We start from the raw sequence: 20,740 nt of genomic DNA, 5'->3' as shown, positions 1-20,740 counted from the left end.
TTTGATTGGTGTTTATGGATATACTTTTTATAAGTATTTGTATACTTTAAATGAATTAGAAAAGACTGGGTTATTTCACTTAGCATAAAGTGAAAGGCAGGTATCATATGATTTCTCTCATATGTAGAATCTAATGAACAAAATGAGCTAACAAGCATAATAGAGACAGAGTCATAGATAGAGAGCAGACTGACAGCTGTTGGGGAGTGGGGACTGGGGAGGGGTGAAGGAGGGTAAAGGGTGGATAAATGGTGATGGACGGAGACTTAGGGTGGTACAGTACAGAGTACAGATGATGTGTTGTAGAATTGTGCACCTGAAACCTGTGTAATTTTGTTAACCAGTCTCACCCGAAGAAATTTTGTAAAATGGAAAGAATAAATAAAATAATGTCAAAATAATGATTTTAAAAAATGAATTAGAAAAGAAACATTGGTTAGTCACCTTTTTCACAATAAACCTTGAAGGTTAATTTTTTACACCTGGCCTCCCCATCCTTTTTCCAAGTGTATTTTATATAATAACCTGGTTTTGATAAGTTATGAATGAACAGATTTTTCTTTTATTTAGTTTTGTGGTTTTTTGTGTGTGTTTTTTTTGTTTTTTGGTTACTGTGTGAGTTCCGATTACTTTGAGTTGCTTAGAAAAGTTCTATTTGGGAAAAATAAATAATTCAGTTGATAGTTCGGCTCTGGCATTTTAAAAAAATAAGTCTTTGAGGCTACATTATGGATTGGGTAAAATTTCCTTGGTTCCTTTTTGTAGCAGCATCTTTCTTGTGGCTGTTGAGATTTGATGATTCTTTACCCTTTTTACCTTTTAAAAAGGTAATTAATGGTACTTTCCAAATGGAAAATTAAAACTGTGTTTGTAACAGAGATGGGTGTTGGGGTGCAATAGGGAGAAAATGAATGTTCTAAAATGAGAACGACTAAGAATGAGTAAGACTTTTTATATAAGTGCATAATGTGATAAAGCTTAAAGACATGAGAAGCCCCATTTAAAAATGACATAGTGGAATAATTTATTTGCAGTTTTTATTTATGGCTGAAAGAATATTGGTAATACAGTAGTGTTTTAAAATAATCATCCAAATCTCACCAGCATGAATTTTTCTCAGCTGATATTCTAAGGTGGTTGCTACCATAATAGAGGCACAATGCTCTTTTCCTTTTTTTCACTTAACACTTTAGTTCCCAGTCCGTTTTCTCTTTCCATACAATTTTTCTGAAGATCACACTCCCATTGGTAACATCTCTCACTGATTTGCAGCTGAGGGAGGTGTCAGAATCTGGTGGGGTGTAGATTCAGGTGCATTCAAGAAGGTGGGGGAAGGGACATTGCCTGATAGCAGCAGACTTGATGAAGTTAATGCTTTTCATGTCCACATCCTTTGGGGTTTCCATGGAAGTGATGTACCATCATTTATTTTTTCTTTCTACGCTCTGTGGAGCTTCAGGTTGTTTCTAGTTTTTTACTATTTTAAATAACGCTGCATGAACGTTTTTGTGCACATAGTAATTTATACATTTCTGCTTTATTTCCCTGGGGTAAATTTTTATGAAGGGTGTCGTGTTAAAGGGTAGGAAAACTTTTATGGCTCCTGATATATCATGAATTATTATTATTATTACAGTTTGTTTATGGTTTTTTGAAACACAAACATAAGTCACAGCAAATATTCAAGGGAATCACCTTTTTAGTCATTAAATTTGTTTCTTCTGTTAATGTTTGAAAGAGCCTCCCCTGAACTAACCCAAGTGTTATTGTTTCTTCTGCACATCGGTTCACCTCGCTAAGCAATCAAAGATTAAGAGAGATTTGGTTAGCACTTAGGCACTCAGCCAGGAGAGGCCTTTTGAAGTGTGTTTGATGGGCTGTGGACATGCAGGGCATGGAACAGTGATCAAAGTGCAAAGATTTATGAATCACCATAACTGTGCCTTTGCAGTACTCAGATGAGACCGGCATCATAGGAGTTTGGTCAGTCAAGGAGCGTTTCCAGTGGGGGATGGGAGGGCACAGAACAACAGTGGAGGAAGACTCCTGGCACAACCACTCTATAGACCTGATTCTCTGGAGTTGGGTGGTCACATCAGAGCAAGGAAACTAAAACTCCTGCCCTAGCTGGTTTGGGTCAGTGGCTAGAACTTTGGCCTTCGGACTGAAGGGTGGCGGGTTCAATTCCGGTCAAGGGCACATACCTTGGTTGCACACTCAATCCCTGGCCTTGATGGGGGCATGTGGAAGGCAACTGATCGATGTGCCTCTCTCATATCGATGTTTCTTCCTCTCTGTTTTTCTCCCTCCCTTCCACTCTTTTTTAAAATAAATGACAAACATATCCTCTGGTGAGGATTAACAAAACAAAAACAAACTAAACTAAACTAAAACTCCTGTCACCAAGGAAAGCCAGCAGTTTTCCAGTGAGGATGAGAGAAATAAATATGTCCAAAACTCTAGTTAAATATATTTCTGATGATCTTTGCTTGAATTTAAAACTCGGATATATAATAAAAGCAATGTGTCCGCCCCAAAAGACCACCTATTATTAAGTCATGGGTGAAAACAGGAAAGGGATAAAATGGCAGGTGCTCTGTGAAAGGTATGTGTATATTTAAAGCTTATTTTAATTCTTTGGGGAAAATGGGCTTACGGTACAGTTACATTCATGGTGTAATTATTATGTATGTACATGTATTTTTTATTTTTCAGGATTACAGAGTTAGTCACATTGACTTATTTACTGAACGAGAAGGGCTAGGAGTCGCCAATTCCTACTTTGATGACACTGAAGAAATGCAGGGGTTTGGTGTAATGCAGAAAACCTGTTCCATGAAAGTGCATTGGGGCACGTAAGTGCTTTATTTTAAGTACAATTTCAGTGAAGCTTTTTTGGTGAGTGTCGTACTGGAAAGAAGACTTAAAATATTCTGTCTCTAATTTGTTGTGTTGCTAAGTGATTAATTACTGACTAAAAGGGTTGTTGTTGTTTAGTAAGGCACATAAAATTCTGATGTTGTTGTACAGCTCTTACAATGATTTCTTAGGGGAAAAGCAAGAGGGGAAATGCATTTTCAATGTGGGGATTTCCTTATCACAGAGGAACCTGATTCATTCACAGCTGAGTAGGAGATTTTACCTTCCTGGTCGTTCAAAGCCTGTGCCCCCGATGTTTCAGCCGGGACAGAGGCCAACGCATGTGGCACTTCCTGTCACGCTTCACACAATGCTGTCCAAAGCCCCTAGGATGTTGATTTCACAAATCACAGGAAACTGCAAGAGTATGTTGAAGGAAATGAAAATATCTCAAATGGGGGAGAAACGAGGATAGAAAGTGCAGGCTGCAGGACTGAAGGATGGGGTCTGTCAAGTGGAGTGCACAGCCTAGGGCACGTGAACGCAGCCACTGAGATGCAGAAAAAAGCCCAGCCCCAAATACTAAAGTTTCTTTATATTTTATTTAAAATCTCCGTTTAAGATTTCATTTTTGTGTATGTTTTCTAATAAATTCATGATATGTTCAGTGGTAATATGTAATTTATATACTCATGTATTCAGAGAATGTGCAAAAATTTTTATTGATGGGGTCTGCGTAAGACCGTGCATGTGTAATGTGTCAGATGGTAAATACTACAGGAACGTAAGTTATAGGGAGGGACAGTGGTGATGCTGCTAAAGTGGTCAGGAAAGGTCTAACTAGCCAAGCAGACACCTGGAGGAAGCCAGGGAGTCAGCCCTGGGGCTCTCTGAGGGAGGAGGGGCAGGGGGAGTGGCCTGGGCAGGAAGCACAGCCTTTGCAAAGCCCTGCTGGGCAGGCTCAGGGAACAGCCAGGAGGCACATGTGGCGGACTGTGAGGCAGGACGCCCAGGGGGAGAGGCGTCACGTCATGTCAGGCCTTTTAGGCGTTGGGATGGATTTTAGATGACTTGAAGGGATGTGGGTAATCACTGATGGAGTTTTAGAAAGGTCACTAACTGCTGTATAGAAAATAAACTGTAATGAGGCGAGGGCGGAAGCAAAGGAACAAGTTAGGAGGCAGTTGCAGTTATATGGGCAAGAGCTTTTGGTGGCTTGGATGGCGCAGCAGTGCTGGTGAGAAATGAACAGATTCTGGATACATTTTGAAGGTGGAACGGACAACATCTGCTGACAGATTGTCTGTGAGGTGTGAGGGGCTGAGAAACATCCAGGGTTTGGGACCCCAGCATTTGTCATAATCTTGAAACAGGAGCATAAGTCACATCATTTATTCAAGGGGGTCACCTTTTTAGTTCATTAAATTTGTTCCTTTTGTTAAAGTTTGAAAGAGCCTCCCCTGAACTAACCCAAGTGTTATTGTTTGTTCTATACATCAATAATAGCCCAGCAATCAAATATCAATAAAGATTGGAGAAGACTTGGAGGAGAGGCTAGGAGGGGCAGTGCCGGAGTTCAGTGTTGGAGATGTGAGGTTGGACCTGCCAGCTGTTCTTTGAGGGTGGAGGCCAGGCAGGAGGCCGGGTTTCTGAGGCTGGAGTCCTGGAGGGAGGCTGGAGATGTAAGTTTAGAGTCCTCGGGCGTGAAGGCATGCACACCATGCGCTGAGGAGACCTCAGAGGGAGGGAGTGTAGAGAACAGAAAAACCATCTGAGCCTTGGCCACTTCTATATTTAGTGATTGGGAAGAGAAGGAGGGATCTAAACAAAAGGGGGGGAAAAAAAGATCAAAAGTCTTCATCTCCTGGTGCCTTTAATTTTTTCACATCAGTGAGACCTAAAATAAGAATGTCGAGAATATCACTTTCCTTAGAGAGGAATGAAATAGGCATCTGTCATCATATTTTAATCTCATGACTCAGGCTTGGGCTATGGGGAAGCCTAATGAGCTGCACTTTAGAATAAGTTGACTTGTCTCGTGGGTGGTAGTTAGAGCCTGTCACAGCTTTCAGGGTCTGATGGGCTTGCGTGGCACGGACAGCTTTTCTCCGGCTGTTCATTTCTGTTGCCTCCAGGAGAACAGAAAGCTGTCTTGGATGTCAGTTCAAAGTTTGGGCACATTGAACTTGATAGGTCAGCAGTGGGGCCAGGTCATTAGCGCTTTTACAGACCTGCAAGGCCATTCCTGAGGGGCGCGGAGAATTCGCTGGTAATAGGTAGCTGAGCTCATTTTGCTTCTGTTGGTGCTCCAATCCCCTGAACTGGTATAAGAAAGATCTTTGCTGTGTAAGGAACTTTTAAAAATATCTGTAGGGGATTTATTCCAGGCCTGTTTATTCTGGATACACATACACAGAACAAGGGTATTACTTGTCATATTTTTATTTGGGAAAATGAGTGATCTCTAGATACATTTTTCCTTTCATATTCTGTTGCGTGTAATCTGTTTTTAAACCTTCATTTTAATAGCTTACTAATGCCAGTAGCCGTCATCCCAGAGGTGAGGGTAGACTTCAGAGGAAGCATAAAGACCATCTGCTCTAACACCATCATTGAGCTAAGGAAGACAGGCGCGGTCATTTACTCAGCGTTACGAGAATGCAGGGGTTCTGAAATCAAGGGACATTTTTAATAGCCAAATATTTTTGGTCAGTTTTATTATGAAATAACTGATAATACAGAAGCATGTATGTATGTATGTGAATTATGAAATCTAGTAATAAAACAAACCTCTGTGTGCCCAGCACCCAGCGAAGGCCCTCCCTCGCCGTCGCTGAAACTGTGCAGCACCCTGCACAGCCCACCCTGCCCCATCCTCCTGGCCCCTCTCCACACACATAAGCTCTCTGGATTTTTTTTTCTTATACCCTTGTTTTACAGGGTAGCCCTATAGTCTCTGTACCTGCAATATTTTAGTTGTGCTTGCTTTTGCGCTTCATAAAATTATTATCAAAGTTCCCTGTGGCTTGTTCCTTTCTCTCTACATTGTTTCTAAGATTACCCATGTCAGTGAGTATATCTGTATTTTATTTTTTTTCTTATTACTATATAATATTCACTGTACTTCACCCTGCATCTCTTTACAAGGACATTTTCCTGCCTAACTATCAGGATCACATCTAAAAAAAATTAGCAATACATCCATGATAATGTCTAATCTATAGCCCATAACCAAATTTTCCCAGTTGTCTCAGAAATGTCTTTTATGGATTTTTAAAAAATAATCAAGATCCAATCAAAGTTCATATAAATATACTTGGTTGTCAGTCTCTTTTAAGTCCCTTTTAATCTCTTAAGTACTCCCATCTTTGTTTCCCATGGCACTGCTTTTGTTTTGTTTTGTTAATCCTCACCCAAGGATATTTTTTCCATTGATATTTAAAGAGAGTGGAAGGGAGGAAGGTGGGGAGGGGGAGAGAGAAACACATTGATTGGTTGCCTCCTACATGCTTCATGACCTACCAGGCTGGGGATTGAGCCTACAACCCAGATATGTGCCCTTGACCGGGAATCAAACCCATGACCCTTCGTTGTGAGGGCTGGTGCTCTAACCACTTAGCAACGCCGGCCAGGACTTCCATGCCACTGACTTTTGAAGCATTTAGGTCAGCTCTCTTAGAGACTATACCACACTCTAGATCGGTGATGGCGAACCTTTTGAGCTCGGCATGTCAGCATTTTGAAAAACCCTAACTTAACTCTGGTGCCGTGTCACATATAGAAATTTTTTGATATTTGCAACCATAGTAAAACAAAGACTTATATTTTTGATATTTATTTTATATATTTAAATGCCATTTAACAAAGAAAAATCAACCAAAAAAATGAGTTCGCGTGTCACCTCTGACACGTGTGTCATAGGTTCGCCATTACCTCTAGATTCATCTCTATTTCCTCATGATACCAATTAACTTGTTCTTCTGTTGCCTGAATTTTCTGTATATCAGGGGTTAGGTCTAGAGGTATGATCACATGCAGGTTGAAGGGCTTAGGAAAGGTATCGCCACATACTTGTGTTGTGCACAAAGGTGGCGCGTGCTGACTAGCTGGCCATTAACCACACCAAGCTGAATTGCTTGGTAAAAATAGTGCCTCCCTCACCTCTCCATTGTAAAGGCACATTTTCCCCTTTGAGAGTCATAGCTCAAACTCTTGAATAACCTGAAAGTTGGCACATTCACATGTAATCTTTTGAATATCCAGTTGGTTTCTGTACATAGCCAACACTCGTGTGTAGCCATGTGTGGAGAATAAGACTTGGGATCCAGCTGGAAATACTGTTTCTGATTTAAGTGCAAGTGAACAAGATAAGACAGTTGTTGTTGTTTTTTATGTGACGTGAAGGGTATTTCCAAAAAGAGTAATGACACAAGGTTATTCAAAAATAATGGAATAGATGGGCATTGTTATTACTTCAACAGTATTTGTGTACGTATATTTGTTAGTTTTTTTGTTTTCTTTAAAGAAGCCCATACTTTAGAGTTGTGCTGTTTACTCCTAATTCAGGCAAAAGCTCATTACCTAAGTGCATGGGACAATAAAAGAAACTGAAATAACTGCCTGAAGACAGTTTCCCCCTCTCCTGACGGCCTGGTGAATAATGTAACTTATTGGCATAGAATTTACGAAAAATGAATCACTATCTTGTTAGAATAGAACTAAGGAAAAATGAATCACACCCTGTAAATGAGATTTCAGATTCCAAAGTCCATCAGCATCCAGAAATGTCTGCCTGAGCTCCCCAGGCCCTCGGACTCACTCACCGGGAAGTCGCTCAGAGCAGCAGCCTTTCCAGGGTGTCGGTTTGTGTTCAGAGTTTTAGCAAACCCCCCTTCACCCCAGATGACTTGCTTCTATAAATGTCAGGTGACTAAGTCACATGTTTCCAGGAAAGTGAAATGGTTGGTATCAGATGAATAAATCCCCTCAGAACTCAGACTATGAAAGGAAAGACTGAATGAACTGGGTCAGCATCATTTCAAAGTCTCAGAGTTACTTGTCTGAGCCATTCATTGTGTTTATGAACAATTTTGCCCATTCACTGGGGGGGAGTCAGACTCGGAGGCCCTTGGCTGGTTAGCCTAACAGCACAATTTATGGTGAACTGCCATTATTTACTTAGGGCATGAAATGTGTGTGTGCCCGTGAGAGCACTGAGCTCTGAAAACATGTAATGCACCCTTCACTGTCATGCGTCAAACGTTAAGGAGGGTTAAATGACCTCAGTCTTTTAGCGTCTGTTTTCTTGTGGTGTAGGGGCATGGCAGTGGTGTTTAAAAGATAAACCTCTTTTTTCCTTAAGTTTTTTAATTGATGTATATATAACATTTGTACCAAAAGGTGCATGACAAATCATCAGTGTATACGCTGAGTGAATTTTCAAAGTATAACCAGATCAGGAAATAGAATATCACCAGTGTCTCAGAAGCTCCCCCACACGCCTGCGGCTCATTGCCCTTTGCTCTCGCTGTAACTGTTATCCTGGCTTCTAACACTAGATTCGTTTTAATCCCCACATACACGCCACACACAGCCTCTCCGTGTGTGTGTGTGTGTGTGTGTGTGTGTGTGTGTGTGTGTTGGCTAGTCTTCAGTGGGATTTTGATTGTAAATCCTTGTATAATTAGTGAGTCTAAAAAAGTTACTGATTTATCCAGGGGAATTTTAAACAATAACTGTCACCAAAAAATGTGCCTTTGGGCTAAAATTGGGAACACGGGAAAAGCAAAGGGAGACTCAGATACGTGTGCTGGTAAGAGGCTTCACGGGCAGCCACCCCCTTTTTGGTGTGGTTTTCTGGGAACAAGGTGGAGTGTCCCCGCTGGGACGCTGGCAAGGCTGACGAAGAGCTGGAGAGAAGTGATCACCAAGAATTCCATATTTGTTTATGAAGAGAGCATATAACACCTGTCTTACATAGAACTCACTTCTCCAGCTGCCTCACCTTCCCAGAACCCTCCAGGAAGTTGGTAAGGCTTTGCACCGTCTTTGGGGGCAGTCCTACCAGGCATGGGTTTCTGGTTTCCCGGTTTCTAGCCCATTAGGGGCGGGTGAGGCGGCTGGTTCCCTGATGAAGGAGAAGTGACAGCTGACAAGCCTAATAAAAGGGTGTGGTTTTGAAAAGCCATAAAAATCCAAGAACTCAGAAAGCTCCCCCTGCACCCCTCTCCCCCCACCCCCAGGCCGGCACTGTGCATTGTCATGCTCCTCGTGGGGATCCTGAGTCATTGTGGAGAGTCAGTTACACCCACGCCCTGGAGTGAAAAAACTGCCATAAGAAAATGATTAGGAGCCTGGGTCTGGATCAGTGGGGATCAGCCCTGCGCTTGGTATTTGCAGCCGTGTGGCCCCGGGCAGTGTACCTCACCTGTCTGTAAGATGGGGACAGTAAGGCTCCTTCCTCACAGCATTGTTGAGGGTTAGATGAAGTTCTGGGTGGCATTCCTTATGAGCTGTAGGTGGATGTTAGCTGTCATTAGTCTTTGACACTGTGACTGACCAGTAAGTGGAACATCCTGTTATTTGGTTACAAATGACATGTTGCCTTTTAAAACACAGCTTGAGGTTTCCTCGTCAGGGTCTCCCTCTGTAAATACAGGCCAAGCAACAAGAGAACTGCAGCTGACCCTTGAGCAACAGGGCCTGACCACGCTGCTTAGGGATCACATGTTCTTTTAACACTTGGAAGTAATAGAGATGGTTACACTTTAAATCCGTTCATAATATAAATTAAATGGACAAAACCAGCCAAGGAGACAAGCAAAGATTCTTAAGAAGAGGCGCGTAGAACGGTTTATCCCTCGAGTCTAACGTTGCTCTGAGCACCACCGTACGTCATGCAGGTGCACCCACATCCGCTTTGGTCCTTGTCTTTGCTCGTCAGGGGGCTCTGTGTACTGAAATAGGTGACGCATTGTCTGTTTCTGTCTTTCCTCGGTGCTACTTAGATGGCTGATTTATGAAGAACCGGGATTTCTGGGTGTCCCGTTTATCCTGGAGCCCGGGGAATACCCTGACTTGTCCTTCTGGAACACAGACGTGGCCTACATTGGATCCATGCGGCCTCTGAAAATGGTAAACGCGAAATGTAACAGTGTGCTTGGAGTGGGTGGTTCTTTGCCAGCCTGACACCATTGATTCACAGGATGTGACTTGGAAGCAGTAAAGCAGACTAACAACATAGAAATAACAGAAAGGATTGTTGTAGGCGGCGGGAATGGCACCAGGTGTCTGACCGGTGGGTCAGATCAAAATAGGGTTCAGCAACCTCGGTACTTGAGGAGGGTGAGGCGCTGGTTCCCAAATTGTAAGAGGACATTCGGTAAATCGCAGGGGTAGAAGAAGTAATTCCCAGAAGAATTGGGCTTAGGAAACAAGTTATGGAGGTGGCGGAAGGGCTCTGGAGCTTGGGAGTGAGGAAGCTAATGGTGCTGTGCCTGGGGGGGGTGGGAGGGAGAGGAAAGTGGAAAGGGAAGGGAAAGGCACAGGTGTGCTCCTGAAGAAGCGTGCACTAGGTCCTGCACCCCAAGGGTTTTGAGGGTGAAGACTTTAGGGAAGGCCCTAGGGCAGTGGTTCTCAACCTTCTGGCCCTTTAAATACAGCTCCTCATGTTGTGACCCAACCATAAAATTATTTCCGTTGCGACTTCATAACTGTAATGTTGCTACTGTTATGAATCGTAATGTAAATATCTGATATGCAGGATGGTCTTAGGCGACCCCTGTGAAAGGGTCATTCGACCGCCAAAGGGGTCTCGACCCACACGTTGAGAACCGCTGTCCTAGGGAACGACCTTAATGGAATGTTCAGTAGCCTCCAGGTGCATCCATTCAGGGTTGTGGTCTCCACTGATTGATTGGCCTGCACCAGAGCAGGGCGTCTTTTTTCAGTGCAGCTGGTCCTGACGTCAGCTGTGGCTGGTTTTGTTGTTTACCTGGGCCTGGAGCTGAAATACAACTGAGACATAGACGCTGTCTCCAGGGAGGAGAGAGGTCACGGGGTTCAAACCTCATGACTAATGATATGCTAGGGGAGGAAAGGTCACCCTGGGGGTGAGGTCCCACCCTACCATTGATTGTCCTTTGCTAGGCACCCCGGGCTTTCCATCCTGGTGACCTTCTGTGCTGGCCCATGGTCCTGGCTCTGCTCATGTCTGTCTAACTGCCTGCAGCAGGATAACTTGCTAGATGCTTTAGGTGAAAAAATGTGGCCCCGCCCTGGTCCTCTGCCCTCAGGCATCCTCAGCCCTGCAGAGCCCCAGGTGTGTGCGCGGGCTTCAGCACAGGGCAGGCTTAGGAAGTAAAGAAAATGGACACAATTGAACCTTTCTGGAAAAACAGGAGGAAGGACAGATAAACTCCAACTTGTTGGTGATGTGACCAGGAAGGGGATAGTTGGGAGGAGAAATCGAGCTGGGTCTTGGATGGCTGGTTTTAGATGGCGATGTCAGAGAAGGCCCGCAGGAGCTGGGCCGGGGCTGGGTGTGGTAGAGTGACAGGAAGCTGGGCTGGGCAGCAGCTTTGGGGGCACTGGAGCTGGATGTCTAAATGAATGTTGTCTCCCCAAGTATTAGCTGTAGAGGAGCCCGTGCTTGCTCTGCTCCCTCCCCTCCCAGCCCCTTCCCCGCCCCCCCCCGCCCCCCCCCCCCCCCCCCCCCCCCGTGTTGTGCCCTGTTGTCTGGTTCCTGTGCTGGCCTCTAAGCCTTGGCAGGATCCAGGCTGCAGCGGTCCTGTCCCGTGCTGAGCAGTGTGTGCACGGTGTGGTGGGCACTCCCAGGGAGGCTCTCCTTACAGACGTGGTTTTTTAATTCCACTCTGCGGTTGTCTTCCGAGTCAGTTTGAAATAAATGAGAACTTCAGGAAGACAGCTTTTTATCTTAGTCTCACCCCACCTGCCAGAGCTTGTGGTTATGTACCTGTGTGTTTGCTGGTTTTATTGTAAATGATTTGGGGCTTTTTTTCTAAAACTAAATCTACTCTCAAAGAACAAACTTCAGTTAGTTGTGTGAATGTATCAGAGAATTGCCCCTAATTTAAAAGGCAGTTGTTAGTGGTAATTTACAAAACTGTAAAATTGATGGCATTCAAATTGGATTACTTTAGAAAAGGGCACTTGGTTGTATAAGCTGTAGTCTGTTGACAAAATCAAGCACACTCCTTTATAATTGCAGGTCATTTGGTACATTTGAGCATCATAGGCTGTGCTTTTTATTTATTTAAAGCTGTTAAATATGTATTGGTGAAAAAATCCTTCTGACTTTCCCACTGCTGCTGTTAACTTGACCCTGTTTAATATTCCTGTATCATCCCTTTTCTATGGTTTGTTTTAGTGAATTTTAGAGAATTTAAGAAGTTTTTAATTATAAAAGTATAACAACCCCCATAGGCCCATCCTTTGGTGTGTTTTAAATTTTACCTGACAGTTTAATTATTTCAAGAGTCCTCCAGATCATATTGTGAGCTTGTATGAACTTCAACAGTTTTATAAGCCATGGGTTGCAAAATCAAATGCCTCTGGGAGCAGGGCAGCAAATAGACAGGCGTGAGGCTGGCTGGGACTGGACCGAGGGAAGGTGGAGAGAGGCAGACCAGAGCCTGAGTCCCGGCTGGAGAATGAGCACAGCGTAGGGTTAGTAAGTTCGGGAGGTGAAGTTTGTTGCCTGTGAGAATTTGGGTCCAGAAATGTCAGATCTTAGAACTGTTTCTTAAGCGAAGTGAGAAATATGCAATTTTTAAAAAATGATTTCAGAGGGAGAAAGGGAGAGAGAGATAGAAACATTGGTGATGATAGAGAATCACTGGTCGGTTGCCTCCTGCCTACCCTCCACTGGGGTTTGAGCCTGCAACCTGGGCATGTGCCCTGATAGGGAATCAAACCTTCTGGTTTATAGGTCGATGATGCTCAACCACTGAACCACACTGGCTAGGCTGCATTTTTTTTTTTTTTTAAAGAAATTTACTGAGTTAAAAAGAAAACAACGAAAAGTTACTGGGTCAAAAAACACAGCTGACATGTAGATGCAGCCTACAGGCCAGTCTCTGAGCCCCTGCCCAGACCAGCTTCCTCATGTCTTCATCTGCGTTGTTGGGAATTTTAGAACTGTCTCCACATAAATTTAAACAAACTGGAATGTTCCCTTGCTGTGAGGTTTGATGTTGCAAACTGACATGTGTAATATAAAAAGATAATGTATCGCTGAAAAACCATTTCCCTCACCGTGTTATTTTCTTTTCAGGGTGGTCGTAAAGTTGAATTCCCTGTAGATCCAAAGGTAAAACTATATTTTGAATTTTTCTTCCACTCTGTCTCTCTGAAGAGAATACGTGTGTGATTTTACAGTTCAGCCTAAATGAAGCATAATTGCAGCCAAAGGAAGCTATCCCAGCTTCCGCGTGCCGTCCTTCAGGCTGGGAGATGCTGCTGATGGCTCTAGCTGTCGCCAACAGCACGTGCTTCCATGGCTCACAGGTTCATGGTTGTATCACATTTATATTTTGTAGTTGTATTTACTAATCGTAGGGCCTGTGGCTGCTTGCCAGTTAGTTAGGAAAAAGCTTTCAAGACAAGTTCTCCCATCTCCAAAAGGCTCTTTCTGCTTCCCACATCTATGACATAGTTTGATCTCTAGTTTGTTTCGTTTTTGTAATATTTATCGACTTTCGGAGAGAGAGAGAGAGAGAGAGAGAGAGAGAGAGAGAGAGAGAGAGATTGATTGATCAATTGCCTCCTGTACATACACACACACCTCCCATCGGAGTTCCAGCCCACAAGCCAGGCATGTGCCCTGACCAGGAATCGAACCAGCAACCTTTCGGTGCACAGGACAACACCCAACCAACTGAGCCACACCGGCCAGAGCTAGTTTGTTTCATTTTAAAAACAACTTAGAACCTTCTGGTTCTTTAGTTTGCCCTAAGCGAAATTCTAAACATCAGTTCTAGACATTGAAACAAGACCCAATTATTTATAAACTGTCTTTTGAACCTTAGCTTTGGGCTATACCCTGACTGGAAAAAAATTCTGATTTTTAAAATTATAAGATACTGTTATTTAATTAATTTTTTTAAAAATATATTTTATTGATTTTTTACAGAGAGGAAGGGAGAGAGATAGAGAGTCAGAAACATCGATGAGAGAGAAACATTGACCAGCCGCCTCCTGCACATCCCCCACCGGGGATGTGCCCGCAACCCAGGCACATGCCCTTGACCGGAATCGAACCTGGGACCCTTCAGTCCGCAGGCCGACGCTCTATCCACTGAGCCAAACCGGTTTCGGCTATTTAATTAATTTTTTAAAATATCATGAGAAATTTTAATTTGTGTTCTAGGACTTAATGTTGTTAAATGACTGATTTAGCATTTAGCTGTTGAGATAGTTAACGTCTTACAAATTACTGGTATTTCTCATTTCTGTTACAGGTAGTTATTTATGAAAAGCCTTTCTTTGAGGGAAAACGGATGGAACTGGAAACAGAAATGTATAATTTTATCACGGAAGGAGGTGAAGCAGAGGAAACCGATGGAGATGCCAGTTTGCCGCCGACGTCGGTGGGGTCCATGAAAGTTCTCAGGGGCATGTAAGTAGAGGCACAACCGTGAGGATTCCTTTTTCTTCTTTAATCAAGTGATAACATGCACGCCCCGGCCCCAAAAAAACATTCCAGATGGTGTGGTAGAGAGTTTCAGACGTGTTCTCCTCAGCCAGTTGTGGCCTGGACTTGAGAGCAGCAGTTTGAGGGGCTGTTTGGGGTCAGTCAGCTGCGCAAGGCTGGTAGATTGGCCCATCCAGATTGGCCAGATCTGCAATCTCGTTTATTAATGTCATGCTCCAAACTGCGGAACTGTTGGTTTGCTTTTCATTTTTTATGATCATATTTTGTACTTTCTAGATCTTATATATTTCCTTGGAAGTACACTGCATGTGGTCTGGTAAATAGCCAAAAACATATAATATTTTAATTGCTATTTGGAGAAAGTTTATCCAGTTTTATTTGCTGATGTCCTTTGAGTCAGTTCTTGTTAAACACACACACACACACACACACACACACACACGCATGCACTCACACACACATGTGCACACCCCTATCTCCTCCTTTACAGAACATTGATGTATGTTTCTTAGATTGTTTTCTTAGGGCCATTCTGTTAGTCGCTTAAATTTTAGAGAAGAATTCACATAATCATAGTGGCTGAGCCGATCTGTGGCTTTATTTATTTTGTTGTTAATCCTTGTGCAAGGATATTTTTCCATTTTTAGACAGTGGAAGGGAGAGGGAAGGACACAGAGAAACATCCATATGAGAGAAACACATTGATTGGTTGCCTCCTTCACCCACCCCACCGGGGCCAGGGATCAAACCTGCAAACCAGATACGTGCCCTTGACCAGAATCAACCCAGGACCTTCAGTCCATGGGCTGATGCTCTATCCACAGAGCCAAGCTGGCTAGGGCAGGGGTGGGCAAACTTTTTGACTAGAGGGCCACAATGGGTTCTTAAACTGGACAGGAGGGCAGGAACAAAAGCATGGATGGAGTGTTTGTGTGAACTAATATAAATTCAAAGTAAACATCATTACATAAAAGGGTACGGTCTTTTTTTTCAGTAGTTTTATTCATTTCAAGCGGGCCGTAGGGCCGTAGTTTGCCCACGGCTGGGCTAGGGCCATTTGTAGCTTTATAATGATTTGTATTTGTCAATGAAACTGATATATACAATGGAAACATTTTAACACTCCTGAGAATTTCTACTCCTTCATTTTTTTTTTTTCTGTTGCAGTTGGGTTGCTTATGAAAAGTCTGGATTTACAGGTCATCAGTACTTGCTTGAAGAAGGAGAATACAAGGACTGGAAAGATTGGGGAGGTTACGATGGAGAACTTAAGTCTTTACGGCCTATATTAGGTGTAAGTCAAAGAAAAGTTAATGGCTAATACTTGGTGTTTTAGGATAATACACCAAATGGCTAACCTTTGAATTTTGATTTTTTTTCTCAATAGGATTTCTCAAATGCTCACATGATAATGTACAGTGAAAAAAACTTTGGATCCAAAGGTTCCAGTATTGATGTGTTGGGAATTGTTGCTAATTTAATGGAGACCGGATATGGAGTGAAGACACAGTCTATTAATGTACTGAGTGGAGTGTAAGTGAAATAGCCCAACCTGGATTTTAAACATGGGTTTCACCTTGGTTTGTGTTAAATTTATACCTTCTCTGACACAGAGAATTAAACTAAATATTAAATCAGTCCTTTAATACCTACTGCCACTATATTTTCATAATTGCTTTTTAAAACCTTTCTCATTTCATTTTTTCATGTGTAATAGAATATTGGAGTAGGCTTTGGGGTTTATGATAGAAATCCACAGGTCCTCTTCCCCTGTCATTCTGCGTGGAGACATCTCATGAATTTCTTACGATGGGAATCAAATAATAACAGTGATTTAACATGAGAGACCTGAGGTTGGGACAGAGTTCCATTCCATTTCCTGTGGCCCCACACCTACCCCATTATTTTGACATAAAACTAATTGTTTCAATGTCCCTGGAGTTAGCAATTGAATGCTTTAATAATGCCAAACTAAGTTTTTATTGAAAGGTGATTAGTCAAGACACTTTGGGATGCAAGTGACTGCAAGCCAACCTGGGTTGGTGTAAGTGATGGGAATGGAACTCACTGGCCTACATACCTGAAATGCCCTGCTGAAGGTTGCTTCGGTCATGGCTGGACGCAGGGGCTCAGACACCTTCATCAGGACGACGTGGTCTCTCTATCTCTCTTGGAATCTTCTCTATATTGGCTTCACCTTAGGCAGGCCCTTCCCTCTAGTGGCCCGGGGCAGCGCCCTCTAGCTTTTGTTCTTCCGTCTCACTATCCAGTGAAAAGAGCTTCTCTTTCCCAGGAAAGTTCCAGGTGTGACTTTGATTCTGTGGGCTTGAGTCCGTGAACCTGCCTAAGCCAGTCACTGTAGCCAGGGAGATGGCTGTGACTGTGTTATGTGCCCATCGTTGGAGCTGAGACGTAGTTCCAGTCCCCTAGGAACCACTTAGATATGATTGGTGTGAACAGCTCCCGAACATCAGAGAGAATGGGCACAGATACTGGATTGGGGGGGTGGGGAGGGGAGTGTCTGTTAAAAGGAATTCTACCATTATTCTTATGAACCAGGCTGATGTCAGTTATAATTTGTTACGAGTGAGAGTATTCTTGCATGGTTATATGAAATCATTTGGTTCTGCTGAAAGTGCTTGATGTCAGGTTTTTTATGTCATGAGTAGTAACATAGGCCATTTGAATCATTCTAACCTCAACTCCATTGCATTTCATGGGGCCTTGCACAAGATCCCTGGATATCTGGGGTGTGTCTCAGTATGGTGTGCTGTCCCTGTGAGTCATGTCCACCAAATTCGTGTGTAGGCTGTTGCTTGTGGCTCTCTCTTGGGCAGAATGACACCAGAGGCTTCTGGGTCTGCCATTCTTAACAGGAAATACGTTCTACTGGGTCCTGTTCTGGAACCCTAACATTTTAGAATCTGCCATAGATAAAAGGAATGGTACGGCAGAAGTCATCTGAAACACTGCTGTGGCAATATTTAAAGACTGCCTTTGAAGTTAAGTATTTAGAAGGAAAATATAGTGGCCAGGTCTAGGTGGCAGTTGTACATTTTGATACTCAGCAGGTGTGTTGGTTCAATTAGTCAGAGCCCAGTCATGCAGCCTAGAGGCAGAAGCCTGGCCAGGCTGAGCAGAATTTCCCTGGGGCATTTGCGTAGATAAGAATTTCCGTACCCCTGCCAGTCTTTTTTTAACCCAGCCCTTGTTTATTTGAAATCACTTTTCTTTATGAAATGTTGCTTTTATGTGTTTCTATTTTTAGTCACTTCTAGTAGCATTTCCTGGCTCTTGTTCTGGGTGTAGCAGTTGAGGTTTAGTATTGAAGGGAGGCATGCGTACCCACACCACTTCCTTTCAAATTGTGTGGCTGTGGGAAGGGCCAGCTGCTTCCTCATATTTCATTGGTCGTTTGACAAATATTTATTGAGGTCTATTATGGGCACAGCATTATATTATGTCCTCAAAGAAGTTACAATATTTATATAAAACATAATTATTGCTACAAAAGACATGGGGATTAAGTGCTTTGAGAATCCACATCAGAGGGATTAATTTCCAGTGTGAACTCAGGGATGACTTTAGAGGCGCTAGCACTGAGTTGGGGCTCGTGGGGTGGGAAGGTGGAGCTGTGCCAAGATCTGAGGGAGGAAGACGAACCTATTCGTGTTTAATGGTTTTAAAGAAAAGTTATCGCCCTAACCAGTTTGGCTCAGTGGATAGAGTGTCAGCCTGCGGACTGAAGGGTCCCAGGTTCGATTCCGGTCAAGGGCATGTACCTTGGTTGCGGGCACATCCCCAGTAGGGAGTGTGCAGGAGGCAGCTGATCGATGTTTCTCTCCCATCAATGTTTCTAACTCTCTATCCCTCTCCCTTCCTCTCTGTAAAAAAATCAATAAAATATATGTGTGTGTGTGTGTGTGTGTGTGTGTGTGTGTGTGTGTGTGTATATATATATATATATATATATATATACATATATATATATACACATATAAACTTTAAAGAAAAGAAAAGTTATCATAATGACTTTATTCTTATTGGTAAATCAGCATTTTAGTTTGGTTCTTTATTTCCTAGTATGAAACTCAAAGTCAGAAAAAAAACTTTTTTGAGAGTCTTGCTCTGTGAGTTTTTGTTGAAGTCGGGCCCTTTACATAGCACATTCGGAATCTGTTTTAAGTACGAAGTGTGTGGCCTGAAAGGAACTTTATAGGACAAGTGGCAGTTGGGGTCAGGAAACGAAGAGAACCTGGTGAGCCTCAGGAGACTCAAGCATGGGTTCGCTCATCCCTGGCCACTAAGTGATGGTGTCACCTTGCACAAGTCACTTCCCATTCAGAACAAACACCGACAGATAATCCCATTCAGAACAAACACCGACAGATAATTCCATGAGATGCTTGTTATTCACCTGTTAGCTTTGCACACCTCGTGCCAGTCTAGTTCCTGGCATATGGTAAGTGGCTAATGTTGAGTGAATAAGTGAATTAACTTTTAATAAATGAATTAGATGTGAAAGCATTCTGGAAAGTTCTTAGTATGCACACAGGCATATAGGTATTAATCCTTTAAGCTGTGAGAGGATCAGGAGGGCAATGAATTAACTGGGGGAAGATATTTGAATGTAACAGAATTGAAAAACTTTCTTCCTCTCAAAAGGCTTTATCTTTGGGTAGGAAATAACATCCAAGAAGTTAGTTTTGTTGATTTCCCTCTCCGAGTATAGATCGCTTAAAAGATAAAGGAAAACATTTCAGAGGGATTTGTCTTTAGTATTTCTGAGCATTTGATCAATTTTGCTTATTACATAGTTGTGTCATGTTGGAAATCCGGTTTAAAACAAAATTTTTGTTACTTAGTTGGTTTTTTTGGTGTTTATTTCTTCTGTCAACTTTTTCCCTTATTGTGGTTTGTAGTGTAGAGACATAGCTTCCTGTAATACCAGTGGGTTTATAGTTGTTTGTATGAAAAATAATACAATCAATCTATAATAATAAAAGCATAATATGCTAATTAGGTTGGATGTCCTTCCGCACGAAGCCGGGGGCTGCGAGGAAAGCCTGGGTTCCGGGTGTCTGCCTGTGGCCAGAGGGAAGCCCGGGTCCCAGGTGCCAAAGAGAAGCCGGTGCTGGCAGCCGGGGGAAGTACGGCCTACTCTTGCACGAATTTCGTGCATCAGGCCTCTAGTAATCCTATCTAATAGACAAACATGGTAATTGACCGTACCTTCACTACACCTCCCGTTGGCTAATCAGCACAATATGCAAATTAAACCACCAACAAAAGATGGCGGCTAATTTGCATACTGTAGGCAGGGCAGGACAGCGCCATCCCGCCTGCCCCACCGCCATCTGGGCCTGCTATCTGTGACCCCAGGCGGCGGGCATCCTGTGTGCGACCCAACCTGGGGCGGCCGGGTGGGACAGCGAAGGCTTGAAGGCAGCTCCGGCCAGAGCAGTGAAGGCTTGAAGGCAGCTCCAGCTGGAGAGAAGGCCTGGGTCTCGGGTGCCGGAGGAAAACCGGTGTCAGCAGCCAGGGGAAGGGAAAGCCTATTGCACGAATCTTTTCATGCAATAGGCCTCTAGTTAATCCTATATAATAAAAGCCTAATATACAAATCAACCAAACGGCAGAACGACTGGTCGCTATGACATGCACTGACCACCAGGGGGCAGATGCTCAATGCAGGAGCTGCCCTCAGCCTGCAGACCCCAGGCCAGCCAAAGTGGGTACCAGTGTGGGGCCCTGGATCGCCCTGCCAGTCACCCCACAGATTGGCCCTGATCACCAGCCAGGCCTAGGGACCCTACCCGTGCACGAATTTCGTGTACCAGGCCTCTAGTAAATAATAATACAAGAATAAACTATGTTTCGTGTACTGACAACTGTAGACCTAACCTATTTTCCCCCCAGTCAGTCTACTTCTGGAAAGAAAATTTAATGTTGATAACAAAAAGAAGTATTTGCCTACTAACAGAACTTTGACAGCTACTTCTAAATTGTTTCCTTAGGATAGAATTAGAAATACAGATATATCCCCACTGGCACTTTCTCAAGGCAGAGGCTTGGATAAGTTTGAAAACACCCAAAAGGGTCACACAAAGATACTCATTCACTTGCCACTTTGATTTCTAATCCAGACAAATCTGTCTGCTCTTAAAAGATTAATGGAGAATCAGGAACATTATTAAGGTTGCTAAT

The 20,740-nt window shown here is 43.2% G+C and overlaps 1 protein-coding gene across 2 annotated transcripts in view; it reads left to right on the top strand.

The window, feature by feature from the left end:
* Window positions 1–20,740, top strand: part of CRYBG1 (crystallin beta-gamma domain containing 1) — a 185,380-nt gene that overhangs the window by 149,583 nt on the left and 15,057 nt on the right. For both annotated transcript variants that reach the window (XM_059700811.1, XM_059700812.1), the window contains 6 exons: window positions 2,716–2,855; window positions 9,867–9,993; window positions 13,154–13,189; window positions 14,340–14,497; window positions 15,701–15,827; window positions 15,921–16,066. In XM_059700811.1, the coding sequence (XP_059556794.1) occupies window positions 2,716–2,855; window positions 9,867–9,993; window positions 13,154–13,189; window positions 14,340–14,497; window positions 15,701–15,827; window positions 15,921–16,066 (734 nt within the window). The remainder of the gene's footprint in view (window positions 1–2,715; window positions 2,856–9,866; window positions 9,994–13,153; window positions 13,190–14,339; window positions 14,498–15,700; window positions 15,828–15,920; window positions 16,067–20,740) is intronic.

Source organism: Myotis daubentonii, chromosome 6 (assembly GCF_963259705.1).
Source record: "Myotis daubentonii chromosome 6, mMyoDau2.1, whole genome shotgun sequence".
NCBI lineage: Eukaryota > Metazoa > Chordata > Mammalia > Chiroptera > Vespertilionidae > Myotis > Myotis daubentonii.
The sequence above is the reverse complement of the archived record's forward strand: the minus strand, read 5'-3'. Positions and strand labels throughout refer to the sequence as shown.